Raw genomic sequence first — 24,467 nt, forward strand, 5'->3', positions numbered from 1 at the left:
GGTGGTGATGACCGTAGGGGTGCCTGCCGCGCCGCCGGCGCCGCCTGGGAGGGTGGATGTCACGAGGACGGGGTTTCCGGCTGAGTCGGTTGTCGAGATTGTCGTTACGGCTCCGGCTCCTTCCCCGCCTCCGCTTCCTCCGGAGCCGGAGCCCGGTGGTGGGGTGGAGGTGATCAGGACTGGATTGCCGTTGGCGTCGCTGGTGGATATAACTGTGGGTGTACCGGCGGCTCCGCCAGCTCCGCCGTCTCCGTCGGCCGAGAGAGTCGATGTCATGAGCACGGGGTTGCCGGCAGAATCGGTCGTAGAAATAGTCGTTACGGCCCCGCCGGCCGGGAGGGTCGATGTCATGAGGATGGCGTTTCCCTCAGCGTCGGTCGTAGAGATTGTTGTTACGGCTCCACCACTGCCGCCGTCTCCGGAGCCGCCAGATCCTGGTGCATCTGTTGGCATCGTGGACGTAATCAGAAGCGGCTCGCCGTTGGCGTCGGTTATGCTGATCGTGGTGACAGCTCCCGCTCCGCCTCCGCCTCCGGCGCCTGGGCCGTATGCGGTAGTGGAGATCATCGTCACCGGTGCGCCGTTCGCGTCGGTGGTGACGATTGTTGTGACAAGCTGGCCGCCAGGGCTGCCATATCCAGGCAGAGGCGTGGAGCCTGGCGTTGGGGTCATGCCTCCGCTTCCTCCTCCAACTCCTCCAGCCGCTCCAGAATCTACTCCGTTATTCGTGCCGTTGATGACTACCCACGTGCTGGCCTGTAGCTTTGTGATCGCTGCGCTGACGAGAAATTCCTCAAAGTCGAAGTTCCGCCGCTTAGAGGAATCCGTCTGCATGCCGCTGAATGCTAGCGAATATTTGTCTTCGATCACCATGGGATGCGGCTGGATGTAGAGAAGCGTGACGAGCAACACCGGTTGGTTAATGTTTTGACCTGATAATTGGAAAGGCACCAGCGGGTTGATGTCGGAGATCAAGGTTGGATTGTCTTGAGATCTTCGCTGTAGGCCCGACTGGATGTAAGAGAGATAGATTCTGGACGATGCTAAGATTTCGAGGGGGTCGAGCGAGGTGAGGTTTATGGATAGCTGCATACCCAGGGCCACATATGTCATGTTTCCTTGTGCCTGGGGGAATATGACGATGGGTTCTGAGGAGAGGTCTGCCACCGATTAGCCGGATTTCATCGACTGCGATTGCACGTCGCTCATACCGTCCCAAGTACACCAGGTGCCGGGTGTATCGATGGTTGTCGAGCCAACCTTCAAGCTCATATCATTGGGCGCGCTATACGTGCGCCGAACGGGTCGAGAGTGTCGAGCAGAATTGACGGATCTTGATTGTGTGCCAGCAAGAGAACCCGTCATCGACTTCTTGGGCCAGAACCCGGCTTCAACATTACTGGAAAGCAGAGAAGCGACAAGCAAAGCCATCAACGGGGACGGCAAGATAGAGAAGCCACGCATCTTGGACGATGAAGAGGGAGATGTGTGCGTGTTTGTGTCTATGTGCGAGTAAGGACGTGTCAACCCAAGCTTGGTTCTGGAGACATCAAGTGTCTGTCAACCACGCTTGGAAAACAAATCAATCGACTGACGAGAAAGAACTGGTGGTCATTCTTGAAGAGAAAGGGAAGGAAAAAATGACATTGATAGACCACAAGACGAACGCGAGGACCCCTGGACAACAAGAGGGAGGACCGTATGCCGCCTTAAACCAGCCTGGACACACCGTGGCTGCCCTTCCTCCCCCGCCCAACACGCTCCACGCAACCTCATGAGACGGCGGGTTTGGTTTTGAAGCCCATCAGACCCGAGTTGCGGCCGCTTCAAGACTACGAGTATGACTGCATCCATATGGGAACTAGAAGTTGTGAGCAGAGTGGGCGTTTCACCACGCTGAGTTAACAGGCCAACGCGCAGACCCGGGCCGTAACTTCGAAGGGTGACCAGCCGGCCAATATGGGCAGCCCACGTCTTCTTGCCCGGCCTTGAGAGATCGGAAAGCATCATTGCGGGAGTGACGACCGGCGTTCTAGAAGCCAGTCTGAAAGCTCTCGCCTGCGTCTAGGGATTCACCGTGTGGTCCGGGTGTCGAGTGTCACGGCCAGGCACCGGGCCAACAGCGAGAATCGAGTTGCGCTGCGCCGCGCCGGCGGGGCCTTCGATGTTGCTCCTGTACAACACTGGAAGTCAGCGAGGGGAGCAATTGACATAGCGCTTGGTCTAGGCTGGGACGTTTCGAATGTTTTCCGTTCGGGGCATAACGAGCTTCGCCATCCCCAGTGTCTGCTTGTTGGCCAGAGCGGGTCACAGGTTGCCATTCGCTGTTGTCACCGGTCATCTCGATGACACCGACTTGGCCAGTGCACACACGACTCGAGACCCGAAAGCTACCAAGCAGGTAATTAGTTTGTTGCTGGCCGCCTACGGAATCAGGAAGTGGGATGCGCCGTGGCCGAAGAATTGCGCCCAAGGGAGGCGACGAGAATGGTGTAGATTGTTAGCGAACCTTCCGAGGTTAAAGGAGCGCAGGGGAGATCCAGGTAGCCTGGGACGGCAATAACGTTAGGAATCTCCAACAAATCAGGCGCATAGTGTACAGTGCGGAGAACATACCATACATAATCTGCACACTACCGTATAGTTAGAGTACCTCAGTACCTCAAGGTGCAATTCCTGTACTGCGCGTCTGACAGTACTGTGTATGTATGTATGTACGGATCCGTATTCTGTACGTCCGTCTTCTATCCAGGTACTGCACCTTCCGTGTTTAAACGAGCGCATTACGGTTTTCAGTAATCCGCTGTGTACTGATTAATCTCCACCCAATGACCCTGAAACGGCGGTTTGCATTTGAAACGAGCAAAATCGCGAAGATTATAGAATACCTGCTGTCCTTGCAAACGAAGGACACCGTTCTCTTTCTCGAGAAGCGTCGAGAATGATTTTACATCATTACCTTCTGAGGAGCCACTTAAGACTTGGAATGCGCGCCTGGGCGGACCGGTCAGCTGGACGCCGAGAGCTTTCCATGACCCAGCGATTGGCAGGTAAGAAGAGTAGAATGAGTAGGTGGGTAGGTACCTTAGGTAGGTGGGTACTTCAGGCAGCACGCCAACCAACTCGGGCTTTACTAGCCCGCCACCATAGGAAGTGACGCTCCTTCAATCCTTCCTCGGCTCGCCGCGCCGCCCCAGCAAAACGCAGCGTTTGGTAGTGTCAAGGGACCCGTGGTCGCGTCATGACAGCCTAACTACTTCGAGCGAGTCCTGCACGAGCAGCGTTCTATGTACATACATGTCTACAGACCGCCAATATCTTGGGCGACCCCTCATCAATAACATAACCCCAGAGCACCATCCATCATCACGTGTGGCATCTATGCATCGACGACGTGAAAAGTCGCGGAGTGGGATACCAAATCGCCAAGCACCCAGTGCCTTTCTAACGCGAACCTCGCTCGCCCTCACTACTCGTATGTCGTCGTATCTGTTTCCAGCGATTGCCCAGTTTGGATGAGCATCGAGTCGAACCCAAAGAGTCGCAGACCTCTTTAGAAGACCTGGCGCTCATCACAGGGCGGTATTGTTGGCCCGGCCTGACCTCTTCTTATCTTCGAATCCTAGCTCCCCAAACTGTCCCATTTTCGATTACCGAACCAACAGCCAACTAGAGAGGACCGACTCGATGGCCGGCGGTGTTGGTGCAACCAATTCGACGGGGCCGCCTCCCCAAGCCGGCGTACTCGAGGGCGTCAACCCGATCGCCTACTCCCCCTCGAACCCTATCACCCTCTTCATCATTCAGGCAAGTAACAAACAACCCAACCTGGATGCCTCTTAACACCCTCTTTTTTTTTCCTTTCGAGTTCCCCTTTCTTCCCCTTTCTCCGGACTCCCAGGGCATTGGTTGGTACAGGGATCTGTGCGTTTCGTTTCCACCGCCGCGGGCGTGGCCCGGTCCCAGCCGGCCCGGCTCCGCTATACCGGCGAGGCAATGTATGTACTAACAATAGAATTTCATCACACAGGCCACCATTGTCATCATCTTCTGCCAACTGTTGCATTGTGAGCTGCCCAATCCTGGAGTCCGACCAGCTGAACGTTCGTCTAACTTGCTGCCAAAGACCCTCTTCGGCTGCTGAACCAGCCCCGTGTCATCGCCGAGGTTCTCGGCGGCATCTTGCTGGGTCCCTCGGTGATGATGCGAATTCCGGGATTCAAAGCCGGTACGTCTGGCTCCTTGTTCGGTGTGGTATGTGTGCCCCGGCCGCTGACCCGCCATAGCCATCTTTCCCGACGCGTCCTTACCCGTCTTCAACAATGTGGCCAACTTGGGTCTGCTGGTCTTCCTCTTCCTGGTTGCCCTAGAGGTAGGTGGGCTGCCCGGCCGCGCATGGCTATGGGTTGCAATCAATTGACTCTCAATGCCCCAGGTGGATATCCGTCTGTTCACCCATAATTGGAAAGCTGCCCTGAGCGTTGGTCTGGCCGGTATGGTCCTACCCTTTGGCCTGGGCTTCGCCATAGCCTATGGCATCTTCCACCAGTTCCAACCCGGCAATACCGAGCATCCTGTAGGCTTCGGGACTTTCGGCCTCTTCGTCGGTACCGCTCTCGCCATCACCGCCTTCCCCGTCCTTTGCCGCATTCTCAGCGAACTGAATCTGCTTCGTTGCGATGTGGGTGTTACGGTATTAGCTGCCGGCATCGGCAACGATGTGACCGGCTGGATCCTCCTCGCCCTGTGCGTTGCGTTGGTCAACAACAGCAACGGCCTCGCTGCTCTCTGGGCGTTGTTATGCTGCATCGGCTGGACTCTGCTCCTGGTGTTCCTCGTCCGACCCCCTTTTATGTGGGTCTTGAGACGGACGGGAAGCCTGCAGAACGGTCCTACTCAGGGCATGGTCGCCTTGACCATGCTCATGATACTCGTCTCGGCTTGGTTTACTGGTGAGATGGAATTCGCCCGCCAGAATCAAGGTCATGCGACTCGGTTACTGACCGCCGCCCTCTCAGGTATTATCGGTGTTCATCCCATCTTTGGCGCATTTCTGATCGGCCTGATTTGCCCGCACGACGGCGGCTTTGCCATCAAGCTGACCGAGAAGATCGAAGACCTGATATCGGTTCTGTTCTTGCCCCTGTATTTTGCCCTCTCGGGTTTAAACACGAACCTGGGTCTTTTGAATGACGGCATCACCTGGGCATATGTCGTCGGCATCACCGTGTGCGCCTTTGTCGGCAAGATTGCCGGCGGCACGCTCGCGGCCAGGGCTAATAAGCTCCTCTGGCGCGAGAGTCTGACAATCGGCTGTTTGATGAGTTGCAAGGGTCTGGTCGAGCTCATTGTTCTGGTACGTCCGTTGCATTCAGCCCCCGAGACCACCCTGCTGACGACAGTAGAACATTGGTCTCCAAGCGGGTATCCTGTCAGAAACCACCTTCACCATGTTTGTTGTCATGGCCTTGGTGACAACTGTGGCAACTACGCCCCTTACCAAGGCCTTGTATCCGCCATGGTACCAAAAGAAAGTCGATAAATGGCGGAGAGGGGAGATCGACTGGGACGGGAACCCCATCAGCTCTTCTGACTCTGACCAGCACCACGAGAAGCCCGTCGAATCGCAAATTCGTCGCCTCATGGTGCACCTCCGTCTCGACAGTCTCCCGAGTTTGTTCACATTCATCGCCCTTCTCAGCCCCGAGAGCGTCTCCGCGCCCGTGCCCGCCCAATCAGATGCGAAAGAATCTGCGTCACAAAGCGAGGTGGTCCGGGTCAAGAAGAAGCCGCTTGAGGTTCACGGCCTGCGCGTCGTTGAACTCTCCAACCGTACGTCGTCGGTCATGCATCTGACTGAGGGGGAAGACTTTTATTCTCTTCAAGACCCCGTCGTCAATGCTTTCGTGGCCTTCTCCCAGCTCCACGATGTTGCTGTTTCTGGCCGTGTCGCAGTCGTCCCAACCGACGCATACGCCGAGACCCTCATGCACCGAGCCTCGGAGGTCTCATCGGACTTTGCACTGATTCCCTGGGGCGAATACGGAAGCGTATCCGACGACATGTCCCTCCCAGTCAGCATGAGCGGAAGCGAACGTTTCCGGCCAAACGCCAATCTTGAGTTTATCAGCCAAACGCTGCAGCAAGCCGCACATACCTGCAACGCGGGCATCTTCATTGATAACGGCTTTGGCGGTATCACCAAATCCGTCGACCGCCCGGGCCTCTCCCGCTCGAAGAGCGCTCTCTCCATCCGCAGCTTCCGCACCGAGCTTGCCGCCCTCCCCGTGGCCAACAAGTCCCACCATATCTTCCTTCCCTTCTTCGGTGGACCCGACGACCGCGTTGCCATTCGAATCGTTCTGCAGCTCGCTCTAAACAAGCACGTCACAGCCTCCATCGTGCGTGTGAACTGGCCGACCTCGGCTCCAGCCGAAACCTCAACAGCCTCAGCAGCAGCCACCACCACCACCACGACGCACCCTCCCAACGCGCAGTCCGCACTCGCCCACCAAGAACAAGTAGATGCCGCCTTCTTCTCCACCATGCGAGACTCACTTCCTGCTGACCTCGCCTCGCGCGTCGTCTTCAGCGAGCTCGACATCAGCCCATCTGCCGCAGTCCCCACGGCGCTCACCGAGATCTTATTGCTGGCCCAAAGAACTGTAGGGCAGACACCCAAAAACGCGGGCGACGTGGTCGTCTTGGGCAGGCGGATTAGCCGGTTTGGTGATGCCGTTCCGGGCTTCGCGGATGTGCAGGGTACAAGTGGAAGTGCCGCAGGTGGGAGTGGTGCGGTTGGTGGCGGTGGTCCCGCCGGCGCTGGTGCTGGTGCTGGCGGTGGTGATGGCGGTGGAAGCACGGATCTGAGGAGGACGGTGGGTGCTGTTGCGGAGAAACTAGTCACGACTGGGGTGAAGGCAAGTATATTGGTTGTGCAGGCTGGGGGGAGGGGTTTGGATGCTGTTTACGCTTAGGAATGTGTGCTGGGTTTGTTTACCTTGGTTTGGCTTAAATAAATGGCTTAGGGTAAGGTTCTTCCCTCTCTTCATTCACACCTTTCTTTTTCCTCCCGCCCCTTTTTTCTTACCTTTCAATAGGGTATTCAATTGGTTGCTGGGTATGCTCGGTTCCGATGTTGGCGGTTTGGGTTTAAGGCTCGGTTCCCTTGACGATGATCGGAGCAGCATGACGATGACAATATTGCATATAGCGTCACCTGTTAACACGGGGGCTTTTTCCAGCGGTATCTATCTGTGTCAGACATACTTGGAAACTTGACAGAATCTGAAGTGCTACGGAGGGAAAATGCGACAGAAGTGCAAAAAAACGTGGGTTTACTCCTAAACGCCCACCAGCCCCGAACCATGCTTGATGCCGTCCCGACGATCAAAGGTGTAGAAATCCGAACAACGTTCCTGCTCTCTTCCTCCTTTCTTCTTTGTTTGAGATATCAAAACCGAGTTCACCAATCGGGCGCCCCTCCGCATCCGCATCCGCCGCCGTCGCCGGCGGTCATCAACTCCAGTCCCTTTCGCATTCCCAACTCGCCGTTCACCATTGTCTTGACGCCCGGCTTCTTGGCCCTCTGCCCGACGAAGCCGATGCGCTTGTCGACCTCGGCGAACTGGCCCGGCCCGGCCTCCCCCTTCTTGACCCGCCACTTCTTGGTGCCCAGGGCGGCGTCCAGCTCTTGGACGGGCGGCAGCTTGAGGTAGACCATGCCGTCGTCGCGCTCCTCGGCGTCGAAGGTGGCGATCGACAGGGCGCTATCGTTCTTGCAGGCGCCCGAGCCGAGCGAGAAGTTCTTCTTGTGGTGCGGGCAGCTGATGTAGGGGTCCGGCCGCTGCCTCCCCTCTCCCTCGGCGGGGTCCTCGCCGAGGAGGGAGTCGGAGAGGATGAAGGCGCGCTTGTGGGGGCACATCTGCTGGGTGGCGTAGTAGCGGCCCTTGAAGCGCCAGACGGCCAGCTGGGTATCGCCGCGCTTGATGGTGGCGCTGATGCCGTTGGGGAGGTCGTCGGCGCCGCGGAAGTAGGCGGCCTCGAGGACGGGCTGCCAGGTGGTCTGGGACCAGCGGTGGCGCAGCGAGGCGAAGTCGTCGGTGGCCTGCTCCTTGGTCCACATGACGGGGCGGGTCTGGTGCCGGTCCGTCTCGAGCTCCATGTTGTCGACCGTCTCGTCCGTGTTGGCGAACTGCCGGAACTTGGCGGCGATGGCGGGCGAGTTGACCGCCTCGGCCCACTCGTCGAAGTAGCTGTCGACGAGCTCCTGCATCTGCGCCTCGAGCGAGGCGTTGATGCCGAGCGAGTCGTTGAGCACCACGTCCCGGAGGTAGTTGATGCCCCCCGGCAGCGATTCCAGCCACGAGGCCGTCCGCTGGAGCCGGTCGGCGGTGCGGATGTAGAACATGAGGTAGCGGTCCAGGATCGGGATCACTTCGGTAGGCGGGACGTCCTTGGCCAGGAGCTCTGCGTGCCTGGGCTTTGCGCCGCCGTTGCCGCCGACGAAGACGTTGAACCCCTTTTCGGTCGCAATGAGGCCGAAGCTGCGGGGGGAGAGAGGGTGTATCGGTCAGTCATGGTTCTCGGAAAGATGTCGACCTCGGGCTAGCCGAAAGAGAAGATTTTGGTTGGAAAAGGGGATAGGGGGTTATGAACTCACTCCTTGCCCTGGGCTTCCGCACACTCGCGTACGCAGCCGCTTACACCGCCCTTGATCTTGTGCGGCGCGCGGATGCTCTTGTACCGCTCCTCCAGACGCACCGCCATGCCGACGCTGTCGCCGACGCCGTATCTGCACCACGTGGTGCCGACGCAGCTCTTGACGGTCCTCAGGGCCTTGGCGTAGGCGTGCCCGCTCTCCATGCCTGCGGCGACCAGCTTCTTCCAGATGTCGAGCAGGTCCTGCTTCTTGGCGCCAAACATGTCGATGCGCTGGCCGCCCGTGATCTTGGTATACAGGTTGTACTCCTTGGCCACCTGGGCGATTGCCATCAGCTTGTCGGGGGTGATCTCGCCACCGGCCATCCTGGGCACGACGCTGTACGTGCCGTTGCGCTGAATGTTGGCCAAGAACTGGTCGTTTGTGTCCTGAAGGCCGTGGTGCGGCTTGCCCATGACGTGCTTGTTCCACAGGCTGGCAAAGATGCTGCCCAGGCAGGGCTTGCACACCTCGCAGCCCAGACTGTTGGGGTCGGTGCCTGCTTCCCTCATGACCTCCTGGATCGTCTTGAGCCGCTTGACCATGATGATGTTATAGAGATCGGCGCGGCTGTAGTTGAAGTGTGGGCACAGGTTGTTCTTGACCTCATTGCCCATGTCCTTCATGGTTTTGTTGAAGATGGACGTGACCAGGGGCAGGCAGCCGCCGCAGCCGGTGCCGGCCTTGGTGCACGCCTTGATGTCGCCTATCGACTTGCAAGTGCCGTCCTTGGTGACCTTGACTATGTCGCCCTTGGTGACGTTGTGACAGCTGCAGATCTGCGTGTCGTCGTCGAGGTCGTCGCCGTCGTCGCCCTCCTTCTTGGCGCCGATGATCAGCTCGGCCGGCGGGATCTCGAGCTCCTTTTGGTTCTTGACCATGGGCACGAGTTTGACATAGTCTCTGGTGTCGCCGATCATCATACCGCCGAGCAAGTACTTGCCATCGGCGGTGAAGATGTACTTCTTGTACACGTTCTGGAACGGGTCCCTGTATGTCAGGGCCTTGACGGGGCTCGACGAGGTGTCGGGCTTGGTGCCATTCACGCCGCTGGTGCTACGAGCCCCGTGGGTCCCGTTGGCCCCGTTGGCCCCGTTGGCCCCGTTTGTGGCACTCTTCGCGGCGAGCGCTCTCCTCGCCTTGGGCGGCAGCAGCTTGGGCCCGTCGACGTCGGCAAAGTAGTCCCCGAAGCTGGCGACCTCGACACCCAACAGCTTGAGCTTGGTGCTAAGGTCGGGCTGCTTGTACAACCTCGGCTGGTGGAGCTTGGCCTGCGTGAGGTTGAACGACAGCACGTCCGCCATCTCGACGCCGGGCCCAATCAGCCCAAAAACCTGCCCCTCCCAGTTGGCACACTCGCCAATGGCGTAGATATCGGGGTCGCTGGTCCTGAGGCTGCTGTCCACGATGATGCCGCCGCGGTCGGCGCACTTGAGCCCGGCCTCGCGGGCGAGCTCGTCTCTCGAGCGGACGCCAATGGCGAAGCATATCGTCGAGCAGGCGAAGGACTCGCCGTCTGCGAGCTTGACCCCCGTTACCCTGTGCTGCTCGTCGACCTCGATCCCGGCGACGGACTCGCCGAGCAGGACGTCGACGCCGAGCGCGCGGACCTGGTCGGCCACCATGGCGCCGCCTACCGAGTCCAGCTGGCGGGTGAGAAGCCACTTGCCGCGCTCGATGACCTTGACCTTGCTGTAGCACTTCAGGTCGGTGAGGGCCTTGGCGGCTTCCAGGCCCAGCAGGCCGCCGCCGACGACGGCGCCGACGGTGCCATTCTGATTGGCGGAGAAGGCGATGAGCTTTTCGAGGTCGTCGACGGTGCGGTAGACAAAGACGCCCGTGGCGTCGTAGTTGGGGACCGCGCGGGGCAGGATGGCATCGGAGCCGGTGGCGAGGACGAGGATGTCGTAGTCAACCTCCCTCCCGTCGGCGCAGGTGACGGATTTCCGGGAGGGGTCGATCTTGGTGACCTTTGTGTTGAGATGGTAGCTCAGGGCCCCATCTTGGATGCTCTCGTACTGGAAACGATTGGTCATCAGCCACGGTGCCGGCCAAGCTCGGGTTGGGGGGAGGAAACTGGCGCGTACCCATTCTAACGGGTTGAGGTACAGGTTCTCAACCTTGCGGTGCTCGAAGAAAGTCGTGAGGCCAACGCGATTGTAAGCCACATGCTTCTCTTCACCGATGACCGTGATGTCGTACTCCCGCGTCCTCGCATCGAGCTTCAACAGTTTCTCTCTGCCCAGAGAGCGGGGAGGTTAGCAGGACTGGGGCAGACAAGGGTTTACTCTCGTTGACGCACATGAAGCTGATGCCAACCATGCCCAGGCCGACAACGACGACCCTCTTGCGAGTTCCCACCGCCATATCGGGCGTGGTTAGGCGGCGGATCAATGCGCCAACAAGATGGGATAGCTGTCGAGGACGCCGGAGGCAAAGATGAGGTGAGACAGAAACAGACTGAGTTCGAGAGTGGGCAGTTCCAGGGCTTCAGTCAATCACAGTCCTACTTGGGACTACACTGCGCAAGTGTTGTGTTGGGGTATGAGAATGTGAGAATGGAGGAAAGAGAAAGAGGCAAACAACAGGGGCGAACAAGAGAAGGAAACGGATCGAAGTCTATTCACGAGACAACCGCCTCTCCAATGCGCCAGAGACATTACATACATATCTGAAGACGTGCGCGCCAACGTCTCAGTCATGACGGCCATCGGGTTTGCACGGGAGGCAACATCATCCCCACCGGTGTCAGGTCAACGGAGAAGTGCATCTCCGGGGTCGCCCCTCTGGGATATCTCGGGAATCGGAAAGGGGAAGGGACGGGGGAGGGGGAGGAAAAAAAAAAAGGGGGGGGGGGGGAATTCCTCACAAGGAAACATTGTCAGTCGCGGAGTCGATATCTCAGCGGAAAAGCTCCAGTCGCCGCAGAACTGCACCCAGACAGGGCAGTAGTGTAAGGTATCCGTATGTAGTGTGCCGAAACGCGGACGGGACGGCCCCAGAAGCGCGCGGGATGGGTCCAGCCTCGCATCTCCACGGGGGTATCGACACATCGTTCTTGTCATAACACCTAGAAACACCACCCCCCCTTTTCTTTTTCTTTTCCCTAATCTGGCACAGAAAAGAGATATGTATGAACTAATCCTGTTTTGCAAGATAGCGCGCCACGTTAGCGCAGTACGGAAGTGCGGAATCGCAGGTAAAAAATGAGTTTAGGAAGCCGCTCGGCACGGCCCTACACTACACTACGCAAGGGGTCCAGGCAAATGCCACAGTGGAAACCTTGACCATTTGCATGTTCCGCGGCAGGAACGTGCGAAACCGTCGTTCGACAGATAGGAGATTGTCTGCTGATAAGTGTGGCAGCCAATCAGGTGTTGCAGAATTCCTCGTCGCTTCCTCCTTGGGAACACCCGCGGAGATAGACCGGGCCAGCCGTTATCTTTTTGCCTGAGGTGCCTCTCTGACCAAGATAATTATTATTTTACAAAGCAGCGCTCTTTCGTCGGCCAATGCTGTAATTATCATCTGGCAAGTTGCAAGATGGAAACCACTCCTCTGCGCGCTCGTCACAGTACAGATAGATGTATGGCTATCTTTTCTGGCGGGCTGTGAACTGCTTAGCTAAGGCCCGGTAGGGTTAGGGTGGGCGGTATGAGCCGCATCATCGGCCCCGACCTTTGTCATTGCTGGATCCTCTCGATGCGAACAAATTCGACCAACACCTCCAGACCTGCCGACCTACTTTAGTCGTGCTTGAACCCACGGACGTAGCTCGGCCTGTTCTCGCGGGTTCGGAAGAACGAGTTGCAGCCCTGCAGATGATTTGCGCCAACAACTTCTCGCAGAATGCCCCAATACGAACTGCTATATAAGCAATCTGTACTGTACTACGGTAGCAGTCGTTAACAAGGATTTTGACAGTCCAGGCCCTTGAAAATGGTAAATGGCATGACTTCTCCATAGAGATCACTCATTTAAAAAAGACTCTCATGCCCGTAACACACCACCAATCACTCAATCAATTCCTTTCGTCAAGCATCATTCAACTTCTCCTCGCCGCGCAGAGAGGTGGCGAGAAAACTCGGCAATTATTGCTCCGTAGTGAATTGGCGTCACATCCGGAATGAAGGGGAAAAAAAGGGGAATAACACACCAACTCAACTCACGGAATGAGGGATGCTTGCGACGTATGGAACGTGCAGAGTACTGGATCACCAAGACACATTGGGACAATACTCCTTGGTAACGTGACATAAATTCAGGGTCAAAAAAGAAAAGAGAGGGGGGGGGGAGGGAGGGGGGAAAGGGGAGAGAGAGAGAGAGAGGATCAAAAAACGAAAAAGAAGAGAGAAGCCGCGAAACTACGCCTGCGAGCCTTACAAAGGTGAGGTATATTACAATATACATCTGAGGGTATCCAGAACCCCCCTTTTTTTTTTTACCTACATACATAGCCTAACCTAATCCAACACCTCAACACGACCGCCCTCCGTCGGCCGCACGCACAAACTATGCAGCCAATCCCTTCCACCCGCCTTGCCGCTACCGACCTCGTCAGCAGCAGCAGCGACAGCAGCCCTCGGCGCCGTCCACATCTTCATGCCCGGAAAGAGCACCTCCTGCATCTCCTGCAGCTCCTGCATCGCCTTCCTCCTGCGCGCCCGCGCCGCGGCCGCGACGCCGTCCTCCTCGTCCACCGCCGCCGCCGCCGCCGCCGCCGCCGACACGGACGGACGCGCAGATGTGGTTGTCGGCGCGGTCCACAGGCCGGAGCGGGTGGTCGCGCTGCTGCTGCTGCCGCTGCTGGGCCGGGTCCAGAGGAGTTGCTTGCTCGGATAGCCGCTTGTCGGGGTCGAGGCCGAGACCGAGAGGCACGCGCTGTGCAGCCAGTCCCGTCTGTCCATCGATCCCAGAGAGGCAGTGCTGTTCTTTCGAGTCCACAGCTCCGCCGCGCCCAAGTCTATCTCGATGGGCTGTGTAGACATATCCAGTCGCCGGCGTGGGCTCCCGCTCCAGGCGCCATGGGAGCATGCCAAAGTGTTGCTGTCTGGCAAGGACGAGACAGGGGATCTGCCCCCGGCAGTGGACGTCTCCCAGAGACCGGTCTGCGAGGCGGTGACATGGGAACGAAGGGGAGCGGTCCAGAGCCACTCCTTCTCGCGCCTAGCCTCGGGCACCGTCGCCTTCGGCACACACGTGCTGTGCAACCAGTCATGCTTAGTCCTCAGCCCTCGAGAGACAACGTTGCTGCTCTTCTGAGACCACAACTCTGCACCGTGCTGCACCTCATCGACGTAGGCGGACGTTTCTTGGCGTCGACGGTGATAGTGAATCGTCCATTGCGGGGCGGAAGACACGTCCTCGGACAGGAACAGGCCGGGAGACGGACGGTCAGTTGTCCTAGGTGCCGTCCAGAGTCCATTTGGCGCGGAGCTAGCCACTGAGCGCGCAGGGGTGGTCCAGAACTTCTGTGCCCTGGTCGACGCCGCTCCTTTCGGCCTCGAGACACAAGCGCTGTGCAGCCAGTCCATTGTTCTCGTCGTAAGCGCCTGCGTCCAGCTCACCCAAAGGCCCATCCCGGTGAAGTCGACAAGGGGCATTTGTGCCAGGACTTCTTGCATGCGCTGCTTCTTCTGCAGCGTCCTTCGTCGCTGTGCTCGCTGGGAGGCGGCGTACGCGTCTTCTTCCTCCACCGAAGGAGCAGTTACGGGCTGGTTGCGCTCAGAGTTCGCCGACCACAACCCGGTTGACAAGCCCATCGCAGCAGGCACGCGGGGCTTCCACAGGAGGAGCCGTTCGCCTTGACGATCCCGGACAGGCTCCCGCAAGCCCGGCGAGACAGCACGAACCTCCTTGCTCTCAGCCGTCGGCGTCTCCTTCGGCTCCTCGCTAACAGGAACCGGCGCCGGGTGAGCAAAAACTAGCGACTGCCGAATCCGCAGACTCAACCGCCGCTGCAGCTCCTGCACCATATCTACTCCTGCCAGCCCCTCCACTGTCATCGAAGGCTGCTGCTCCACGATAGCGGCAGGAGGAGCCATGCTCGTCCGCCGGCGGTATTCCTTGTGCACCGCGCGTTCCACGAACAGCCGCTCCTGCTCGAGTGCCTCAATCCGCGCTTGAATCGTATCATGTTCGTAACTTGATGGTGACTCCAGAGCTGTCGGGATCGGCGATTGCGCGTAGCTTGACGTCTGCACCCCATTCACTCCCTCATCCATCTCCTCTTGCAGGTGTTGATGCTGATCGCTCGAACGGATATCCTCCTCAGTCTCAGTCTTGCCGTGGCTAGCACTGTAACCCTGCGAACCCGAGGTTTGGTGCGTCTCAGAGCATTGCTGGAGGAGGAGAATTTTCTCCGCGTGAGCGGACATGGCCGGATGAACGGCTTCTTGAGGGCAGGTTATGGCCAGAGAGCCGAAGAAGACCGGGTGAACGGCAGCAATGTCGTACGTGTAGCCCGTCGCGGCCGGATGGAACAACTCAGTGCGGGCGGTCAGGGAGGTGGCCGCGAAGACAGGGTGGCGCGTGGATGAGTCGAAGGGAAGCCGAGTAGTCGAGAGGAAGATAGCTTCTTGGAGCGCGGCTTCCCACTCAGCCTTGGTGGCGGCTATCCGTCTGGGCTTCCTGGTGACAGGGCGGCTTGCTTCAATCGCCTCACGAAGAGCGGCCTGCCAGTCTTCGCGGGTGAAATGTGGTCGCCAAGCCTTTCTTGCCTTAAGCATTGGCTGCTCGCCGAGAATCCAATTCCGCTCGCGCTTGTTCACGGCATCTTCGGCAGCCCAGAGTTTTGTCGACGTCAGGCGCTCCAGTGGTCTTTGGTCGACGGGGCGTGGCGCCCGACGGATAACCAAGGCAGCAGGCTCCTCCGAGGTGCTACGGTAGTCGGATGGGTTGCGCCCAAGCACAAACGAGCCGTCCCGCGCAGGAAGCCTAGGTGCAGTGCTTGGTGGGATCCACAGCCCAGTTGAGTATTGCTCGTTGGCGGTCTTAATCTCTTGAACTTCGGTCGTGTGGCGTGCCATCGGGAACAGCTCAGGAGTCGGTGTCGAATCGGACGTAACAGGGGCCTCGCGGCTGTCCAGAGATGCTTTGGGAAGGGCAGGCAGGCCGACGCTGACAGCGGGCCGGGGCGGTGTCTTGGACTCCAGGGAATCCTTGAGCACCAGGAGGGTGGAGCTCTCCAGAGTAGCCGAGTCGCGCTGCTGCTCCGAGAGCACTTCCAGGGACGCGTCCAGGCCGATGAAGATAGACTCTTCTTCCTCGTCCGAGCTCAGCTCGTCCGTATCGCTGTTCACGACAGGCTCGAATGGTGGCGGGAACAAGCTGTCCCTCGAGGGTACGGAATCGGTCCCCAGGAGACTGGCGATCTCCCAGAGAGTAGAGTCGTCAAACTCATCATCGCTGTCCTCCTCGTAGGAGTCCATATCCACAACATCCCGGTCGTCGTCGTCGTCGTACTCGTCGAAGAACGAGGACGAGTAGTCGGTGGGCGCCCATTGTCCCGTACGACCGGCCATAGCGCCAGACGGACCGCCCGAGGTCATGGTCCCAGGCATGGCCATGTACACGCTCTGGCGCGGCTGGATGCTTGCCGTGTCTGACTTCTCGCCCCAGGGGAACTGGAAGATACCGAGAGTTCCGCGCTTGTCCGGGAGCGGCTCTGGGCTTTCGAGAATATCGGGCAGCAGCGTCACGCGCTTGTTACGACGGGGAGGCCGGTGAGTGACAGGACGCGGGGGCTTCCGCGGGGCGGACCCCGACTTGGAAGGCACACGCGCCAGGGGCTCGGCAGGCGGAGCTGCTGAAGCCCAAAGTGGGCGCCAAAGGCCCGATGTTGCGCGGTTGGCGGTGTCGTACGGCTTGCGCCAGAGCTGCCTGCTCTCGATCTGGAGGGGCGGCAATTCTTTCCTCTGCGCAGGCCGGAGCGAGAGACCAGGGAGCGGCGCCTCGGGTTCCGGTGCGGGCCTCGAAGGAGCTGTCCAGAGGAGACCAGTTGGCGCAGCCGCCACCTTTGGTGCCGGCTTCCACAGCGAGACGTGTTTTCTCGGCTCCTCGGCCGGCTGCTGAGCCGGAATCCCCTCATCGAGAATCGGAAGAGGCGGGAGTTCGGCATCGTCAGAGTCTGGAGGAGTAGGGCTAGCCAGCTGAGCCTTGGACAGCTGCACGAAAGCGGCGTTGCTTGCGGTGAGGAGCTTGGCGTCCATGTAATCCATTTGAGCCTCCGTCAACCGCTTCTGCCACTTGCTCAGCTTCGGGCTTGGCGAATCTCGTACCGATGCCTCGGGGATCTTGAGGGCCTCGAGAATGTTGTCCCGTCGCATCTGAGCCTCCTGCGAAGCCCAGTGTTCTAGACCTGTGCTGCGCTGTGCTGACGCCCGGGCAACGTCGAGGGTGCTGGCAACAGACGTGTGTCGCGAATCCCGAACCGCCGGCGAGAGAGACTGCATGGTGGACATGGAATCCCGGTCCATATCATGCTTGATCTCTTCCCAATGCTCCGCCTGCTGACCCATTTCTCGCTCAAGATCCTTGAGCAGCTCCATGCGTCGCGACGCACTTTCCGGAGTGGTCTGTGGGAGGTCATCAAGTTTCCTCAGTTGTGCCCGAATCTGGCGGATAGCCTCTGCCGGCGATTCGAGCGGAGACGGCTCTGCTTGGTGGATAGCAAAGATCTTCCTTGTCGAGATGGTGTGCAGCGGCAGCGGCGCGGGAGGAGGCATCTTCCTAGCCTTGGTTTCCGTCTTCCTGACCGAGAAAGTCGGGCATTGGTCGCCCACCCGGTGATGCCATGTGGGCAGCTGGGGTGTTGCGACAGGCGCCTCGGCCTCTGAGGCGGGCGAACCTTGTGCGTCGGCCTGCTGGGCAGATGACGCATCGAGCATGATTGGCAAGGTCTTCCGGCTGCGGCTGTCGGTGACGTAGGAAAGTTGGGATTCCCTCCTGTCCTGGCGCTTGGGCATCCGGATTGATGCGGGGAGACCAATCCTCCGCACGACGGGGACGCCGATTGCAACCTCTGGAGTGTTGATAGAGCTCCAGTTCGTCCCCTCGTCATCAGAGTTGTCGTAGGTCGTCTCCGTCCAAGCGGACACGCGTGGCTGAGCTGGCGGCACGACGGGAGGTGACCCGCGTTTCCCGTCTGCTTGCTTCGGCTGCGATTCGTCGCTTGGGTTGGCACCGTCGTTGCCGCCAAACGCGCGGAGCCAAGCACTTCCGGCTTCGCCGGCATTTTTCAACAGCGTCTTTCCGGACCTTCGCTGGATCTCTTCCACGTCAGAAACGCTCTCGGACCCAGTAGACGTCTTGATTGTCTGGTTGGAAGCCCGCTGGCCGTGCTGCTGCTTAGTCGGCGAGGTGCCCGTACCGAGATAGAATGGGTGAACACGGGGGACCTCGGGGACGGACGATCGCCGCTTGCTCGCCGTTGCACTAGGTGGGTTAGGGAAGAACAGAATGACCTTTTCCTCAACCGTCATGCTCTTGGTATTGTTGGGGTGAGGCCGAGACGCCACCGTTGCGCTTCGTACTGGCAGAGGGGGAAGAGGTGGAAGCGCTGTCGGGCTGCCAGGAGACGAAGCAAGCCGAGACTTTCTTCCCATAAGGAATCCGCCGGATCTAGTTCGCCTGTGACTAAAGGCGGGGCTGAACTCAGCTGGCGAGTCCGCGGGTTTCCGTGGAATGGGTCTGGGACGGTTGACGACGGATTGTGGGCTGAGGGACTTCTCTGCGGGAAGACTGGGTTTAGAGGAAGGATTCCCGGCGGTTTTGATGATAGCCTCGACCATTGACGGGTCATTGTATTGGATGTTGTTGAGGAACAGAATGGTCCGGTGTTGGGATCCCGGCTCTTCGGCGACCTTGACGCCCTGCGCCCTTGGGTTTGACGGGAGACCAATGGTGGGGCGTCTCTGGAGAGGCGTCTTTGTTGGCTCGGGAGGCGGCGTTGGCGGGGACGGGGGCAGCGTTCTCGAGGGGCGGATATTCGACCTTAGGAGAGGCTGCTGCGAGGTCAACGGGCGGCTGAGCCGAGACTGAGGGTTTGTCTCGATAGCCTCTTCGGCCTTCGCTGGGAATGCTGGGCGTGGATGTGCTGACTCCTCCTGGAGCGACGGCCGTGGTGACCTCCGGCGAGTCTCTTCCCCGCCTGGAGAGGGCTGGGCGGACGTTGTTCGCGCCGCGGCCCCGCCTTCTCTGGGCGGAAGGGTCCCTGGGAACAGACTCTCCCGGATAGATGCGGAGGCAACCTCTTTCCTCTTCAGACTGATTCCCCGCTTCAACGCCTCCTCCGGTGCCATGCCGTTTGAGCGCGCTGCAGCGCGGACGCCCACCCTCGCGCTTTCATCCTGGCGAGCACGGGCTCTCCTCTCCTTATCCGCCGCCGCGGCCTCTTCCAGGCCCATAAGGGCTATTCTGGTGGCAGGATTCTGGTCACCATTGATAATCGGGTGACTAATGGCTATCTTTCCTTTTCCAAAGTCAACCAAGCCTGTCTTGGGCATAGCACGGGTCCTTTCCGCTTCAGTGGCGAACACAATGCCGGTCTCGTCCTTGACTTTCGGGGCCGCTCTGGGATTGACAAACGTCCTGGAAGAACGCAGGGCTGCTTCCTTGAGATCTTCGAAGCGTGTCGGGGGGTAGTCGGTGTCGGAGGTCGAGACATCGCGGCTAATATTGATGCGTCTTGGCGACGGCGCCTCGGGAGGATGAGAGCTCGCTTTCCGGGAGGCGAGCAGAGTATCCGCGCCACCAGCCACGAGGACTACGAATCCTGTTAGCCCGCACCCGAAACGGGATGCCCAAGGGAAGTAACGTACTGATCACTACAAGCAGACCACCGGCCGGCAGAGCGGTTCTGGTTGCCAAAGCTAAAGTTTCTAGGCCGACCAGCATGGGCACGCTGGTCTATATATTCCCCCGTCAGCAATCGTGTGGGCGTGAAGGCGGAACTGTATCCAGACGTACCCCTGTCCAGAATACCAAGCCCAGCAGCACGGCCATTAGCGCTCTGGCTCGGTCGGCCATGACACCATTGCCATACTGGTTATCTTTCGCGGCTCCTCCTGCCGAGTAGGCCCTGATGATGAGGGACGAGATGATTGCGCCGTCTAGAGCGGTGACAAGGATTCCGACAGGGAGGACTGACGTAGTGGCGACGCAGAAGTTATCGGTCTGGGGCCTGATAAAGCCGATGAAGACGGCCCCAGCGAGGAACCTAGCCAGGACCAAAACCTGGGGGATCAGCTGCACGAGGGAGATCTTTGCTCCATTGTCGAGGTTGAGGGCCCATAGAAGGAATTGCTCGACCGAGAACCTCGCAAGCTGGTCGAACACGGTAGCGAAGATGATGCCGACCTGACAGGGCACGTTCGACGCCTTGATGTCAAGGAGAATCGTAATGAAGTCGGTCTGAGCCCACAGGGCTGCGCTGAGAAGGAAAAGAACGAGGACCAGCCTCTGGCTGTCCCGGAATACCGCGGAGAGGCCGTACCCTTTAACGAAGAGAACGAGGGCAGCAGACGCCGCGTTCAGCACAATCCCGCTGGGGTCACCGAGATAGGTCAGAGACGGCCGTTCATTGCAGGTCTGACTGCGCTTAGCAATGACGGGGTATAGTTACTCACAAGAAGAACGCCGCGATGAGGGCCTGGGTGGCACCCTCGACCGCCATGTTGGCGCCGGCTCTGAGCGGATCACGGGAGGGAATGAGAGAAGAAGAAGAAGAGAAACAGGGAAACCAGCCCAGTCAACGAAGGGCAAAATTAAAAAAAGAAAGGAAAAAAAGATATCAGAAATAAAAGGAGCGTATCATAGTGGAAGGTTCCCGCCGGCCACACCGTGATGTTGCGATCATACGGCCGCTGCCATGACCTACCACCAAGGAAGAGAAGAGTTGAGAACGAGAATCTCGAGGGTCGAGAGCGCCAGACTACGCAGTAGCCCGAGGAAGAGTTCGCGTGAGTGCCGCAACGAGTCGTGAACGAGCGGGCGGTCCTCTTGTGGGGAAAGGGGTCCGAGCCGTGGCGCCAAAGAGGCTTGGGAGGTACTGATCCGTACATACTCCGTACCCTGGTGTAGGTTAGGGGAGCATCGTGACAGCTGCAAGGTGCTGCCAAACGCCGAACCGACTCCATCCCAATGGCCGTCTCCCCTGATGAGGCTCTGGCCCAGACAGGATAGGCGGTCGATCGCTCAAACAGGAACCCTGCTCTCGAGGTTCATGCGCCGACGAGGCGAGGCCGCCGATTGGATGGCGTGCAAGGCTGAAGGGGACATGGCTTCGGTTCGGTTGCATCGACACCCCCGTCGTGGTGTTTCACTTGAAACTTCAGGTGTTACATCTCGCACGGACTGCCGCGAGAACTTTTCCCGAGTGTACTGCCACTCCGGGCACTCGACTGGGTGGGCTCGCACGGGGGCGTCGAAGTAATCAGACGATAGACCGGGAGGCGAAAGAGTTATTGTCCGTATGTACAGTAGGGAGCTCCGTCGAGGTTGGCGGCAGAGGGAGCAAAAGCTGCGACGGCGAATTTGCAACCACACCGACTACAACAGCCTTCTCGTCGGATGGTCGCCCAAGAACACTCCAATTGCCACTGTGACCATCCGAGAATACCACAGTCGGGCAGTTTTCAACGCAGTGGCTTTTTATTCAAGCGCGTCGGCGCTGGCGATGAGTTGCAGTGTGCATCACACTTCAATCGACGACGTATGGACGAGACTTGCCGCTGCGAACGTCGAGGTTCTACTGCGTAGTGTGGCGAGGAGTAGCGTAAGAACTCTTTTATTAGGTGCTTTGGTGGGCCTCATTTTGGGAACGTGCGCTGCAAGCGCTGTGGTACGGATATTTGCAGTGCTGTGGTACCGCTCGGTTACCTTATCCGTGCGCCAAAACCCCTCTCTGCTTTCCGCTTTCGCATGCACAGCAGTGGTTTTACTGCGTAAGGTAGGTAACTAATTGAACACGCCAATTGGGCGCCTTGCATTTGAAACGCACTCGATCACGCAACCTCGTCCGGCTGCGAGGTGAAAAGACACGGCCTGACAAGGTGCTTTCCCGTACATTGTCCGTTCCTACCTGGCATCTCTGAATCATGCCTTCAACTCCTTCCGCAAGTTCCAAACGCAGTGGAGCGTCTCAAGTAACCTCGATCGCCAACAGCCGCGACGGGCCAAGTATGGAGAAACGTCGTCTAACTGTTGGAGTTAGTTCCAGCCGCGCATTCAGCCGCCGGTGCTAGATGGCATTCCAAGCTGTGTCCTCGCAACAAATTAGATAACATCGACGGCAACGGTGGACTCGGAATCGGACCGGGGCTCAGCCGGTCGCTAACGCCTTTCTCGGCGGGCCGAGAATGCCCGACTCGTCACCGGAAGGGCGCGGACGTCGTACTCTGTTGTCGATTAATCGGTACGTTATCCTCTCGGCCAGCATCGGCGCGCAAAGCGGGGTTGATCTTCCTCTGCATCACAGATGTGGTACTGCTTGTCCGGCTCTGTGACTCACCAGCTTCTTCTTGTTAGACCTTAAGCCATCAATTCGACATCACATATAGGGACTCAATCAGACACATTTCCAGCCCAAACCCGCAGCTCTTACCGCAACGGTTGATCCGTGTTTCCCTCTCGTTGCTGCACCGCGCCCCTAGAACAACCCTCCACCCCTTTCCCCCTTCCCCCTTTATTTTCGCCATGCCTCTCCGTGAGCTGCAATACCCGACCGAGCCCTACAGCAAGGTTAACCGCTACAAGGAGCGAGGTGAGCAAGGTCACCTTGGAGCCATGGAGAGAACCAGCCGCTGAATCCCCTTTGTGCCCAGCGGATTACTCCCTCGAGACCATCCATCGGATCGTGAACTCATGCCCCATCCTACATGTCTCCTTTCAGACGCCCGACAGCCCCTTTCCGGCCGTCCTGCCTATGATCGGCAAGATGGGCTCGTTCTCGCGGCCCAGTGCGGACCTGGGTGAAGTGCTGGATCTCTACCTTCACGGGTGAGTCATCCTTCCCCCACGATTTGCTCCCAACGGTCAGGCGGGAGCACTCCCTCTCATACATATATCTGTCTGCTTATTTACCACTCCATCCTAACTAACATCGACTGTTCCCTTCCCGCCTTGCCGGGACCCCCCCCCCCCAAAACCCCAAAATTTGCGATGTTGATATAGCTACGTATCTTCTCGCATCATGAAGACGGCCCGCTCCACCGCCGAGACCAAGACCGAGACCGAGATGGAGGGCGGCGGCGGCGGCGGCGGCCTGCCGGTGACGGTGGCGGCGTCGCACCTGGACGGGCTGGTGCTGGCGCTGACGCCCAACTCGCACAGCTACAACTACCGCAGCGCGGTGCTCTTCGGCCACGCGGTGCCCGTGACGGACCCGGCCGAGAAGCTCTACGCCATGGAGCTCGTCACCGACGGCGTCGTGCCGGGCCGCTGGGCGCGCACCCGCGTGCCGCCCAACGCGGCCGAGATGCAGAGCACCGGCGTCCTGCGCGTCCGCGTCACGGCGGGCAGCGCAAAGATCCGCTCGGGCGGCCCCAGCGACGGGCGCGGCGACCGAGGCGACGAGGCGCTGCTGGACCGCGTCTGGACCGGCGTCGTGCCCGTCTATACCGTGATGGGCGAGCCGGTTCCTGGGGGGTACAACCGGGTGACCGAGGTGCCCCGATACCTGGAGGAATGGAGGGTAGAAGCGAATAAAGAGGCCGAGGAGTTTGCTAAGGAAGCGGTAAAGGAGGCTGCTGCCGAGAAAGCCAAAGAATAAAAAAATAATAATAATAAAACGTGTATACGAGGCGAGCCGAGTCGTCTAGTAACAGCAACGACCACTCCAGGAAAGGGAAGAAGAGGAGAAGAAAAAAGTCGCTCGTTCGCGTGGTGATAAGTAGACCTACCTACCAGTGCGGCCGAGTTTCTCGAGATTGCGCAGATACCAATCAACAAGCTTGCGGGCCATCTTCGCTTCCGAGATGTGAATAACGTTGCTGAGCCTGCAACGTACGGTAGGCATTGTCCTTCATGCTGGACGTTATCCTCGTGTCGAAAGTTGACGGAAGCCATTTTGATTCTATGCTGGGTTCCTCTTTCGGCGTCACATTCCCGGACCCACGGTACCCTCTCTAACACCCCCCCCCCCCCCTTCTCCTCTTATCAACTCCTCATATGTCAGTCAGTCACCCTCAGCACATGTCGTCATATTCATGGCTATTACCCCTCCTTTTTCCCACTCCCATACGTACATCGATACATATACCCTCACCACGCTTCCCAGACCGCATCCGGCAACACCGTCCTCATGACGGCCCAATGCCCTGCCGCGCTCACCTCGTGCCACTTCTCCAGCCGGTCCGTCTCGTTCCGCCTCAGGATGCCCCCCGCCTCCGCGTCGCTGGCGAGGAAGTCCGCGTCCTTCACCTCGTGCCGCGGCAGCAGGGAGGCCTCCCGCGACGGGCTGTTCAGCAGGTCCCGCGCGCCCGGCAGGCGGAACGCGAGCTTTCCGCCGGCCTGCTTGGTGCAGAAGATGACCATGTTGGTGAAGTCGCCGCCGGACTTGGCGAACAGCTCTTCGTCGCGCGGGTGCTCGCGGAAGATGCGGCACGCGGGGAAGATGGATCTGATCGTGTTGACAACGATGCGGGGCGGGGGCAGGGCAAAGTCGCCGGCATAGTTCTGTCATTGACGTTAGTTGGTAGTTCGTGGGAATTGAGGCAGAAAAAGCAAAGGGAAGATGGTTTTCTTTTTTTTGTTTTTTTTTTTTTTT

General features: G+C 58.9%; 5 protein-coding genes across 5 annotated transcripts in view; 2 read left to right on the forward strand and 3 right to left on the reverse strand.

Moving 5' to 3' along the window:
• Nucleotides 1-4,203: 4,203 nt before the first annotated feature.
• P884DRAFT_278693 (Sodium/hydrogen exchanger family-domain-containing protein) lies at nucleotides 4,204-6,977 on the forward strand (the record flags this gene model as incomplete). The annotated part of the gene is made up of 5 exons (XM_069443217.1): nucleotides 4,204-4,228; nucleotides 4,287-4,372; nucleotides 4,436-4,952; nucleotides 5,019-5,356; nucleotides 5,406-6,977. The coding sequence occupies 5 exons, from the start codon at nucleotides 4,204-4,206 to the stop codon at nucleotides 6,975-6,977; spliced, it is 2,538 nt and encodes an 845-aa protein (XP_069296439.1).
• A 363-nt stretch (nucleotides 6,978-7,340) lies between these two features.
• Nucleotides 7,341-11,068, reverse strand: P884DRAFT_226520 (uncharacterized protein; the record flags this gene model as incomplete). The annotated part of the gene is made up of 4 exons (XM_069439654.1): nucleotides 7,341-8,546; nucleotides 8,663-10,719; nucleotides 10,789-10,939; nucleotides 11,004-11,068. The coding sequence occupies 4 exons, from the start codon at nucleotides 11,066-11,068 to the stop codon at nucleotides 7,466-7,468; spliced, it is 3,354 nt and encodes a 1,117-aa protein (XP_069296440.1). The 3' UTR covers nucleotides 7,341-7,465.
• Nucleotides 11,069-13,164: 2,096 nt separating this feature from the next.
• Nucleotides 13,165-20,375, reverse strand: P884DRAFT_300931 (uncharacterized protein; the record flags this gene model as incomplete). Its single annotated transcript, XM_069444817.1, has 4 exons — nucleotides 13,165-19,466; nucleotides 19,522-19,609; nucleotides 19,670-20,246; nucleotides 20,329-20,375. 4 exons carry the CDS (start codon nucleotides 20,373-20,375, stop codon nucleotides 13,165-13,167), a joined length of 7,014 nt encoding a protein of 2,337 aa, XP_069296441.1.
• A 2,021-nt stretch (nucleotides 20,376-22,396) lies between these two features.
• P884DRAFT_300932 (uncharacterized protein) lies at nucleotides 22,397-23,471 on the forward strand (the record flags this gene model as incomplete). The annotated part of the gene is made up of 3 exons (XM_069444818.1): nucleotides 22,397-22,463; nucleotides 22,525-22,699; nucleotides 22,874-23,471. 3 exons carry the CDS (start codon nucleotides 22,397-22,399, stop codon nucleotides 23,469-23,471), a joined length of 840 nt encoding a protein of 279 aa, XP_069296442.1.
• Nucleotides 23,472-23,848: 377 nt separating this feature from the next.
• P884DRAFT_293077 (S-adenosyl-L-methionine-dependent methyltransferase) overlaps nucleotides 23,849-24,467 on the reverse strand; it is a 2,347-nt gene continuing 1,728 nt past the window's right edge. The window contains exon 3 of the mRNA XM_069444200.1: nucleotides 23,849-24,376. Within this exon, the coding sequence (XP_069296443.1) occupies nucleotides 23,963-24,376 (414 nt within the window). The 3' untranslated portion in view covers nucleotides 23,849-23,962. The remainder of the gene's footprint in view (nucleotides 24,377-24,467) is intronic.

The sequence above is a fragment of the Thermothelomyces heterothallicus genome (assembly GCF_042370625.1).
Source record: "Thermothelomyces heterothallicus CBS 202.75 unplaced genomic scaffold P884_scaffold_16, whole genome shotgun sequence".
Taxonomy (NCBI): Eukaryota; Fungi; Ascomycota; class Sordariomycetes; order Sordariales; family Chaetomiaceae; genus Thermothelomyces; species Thermothelomyces heterothallicus.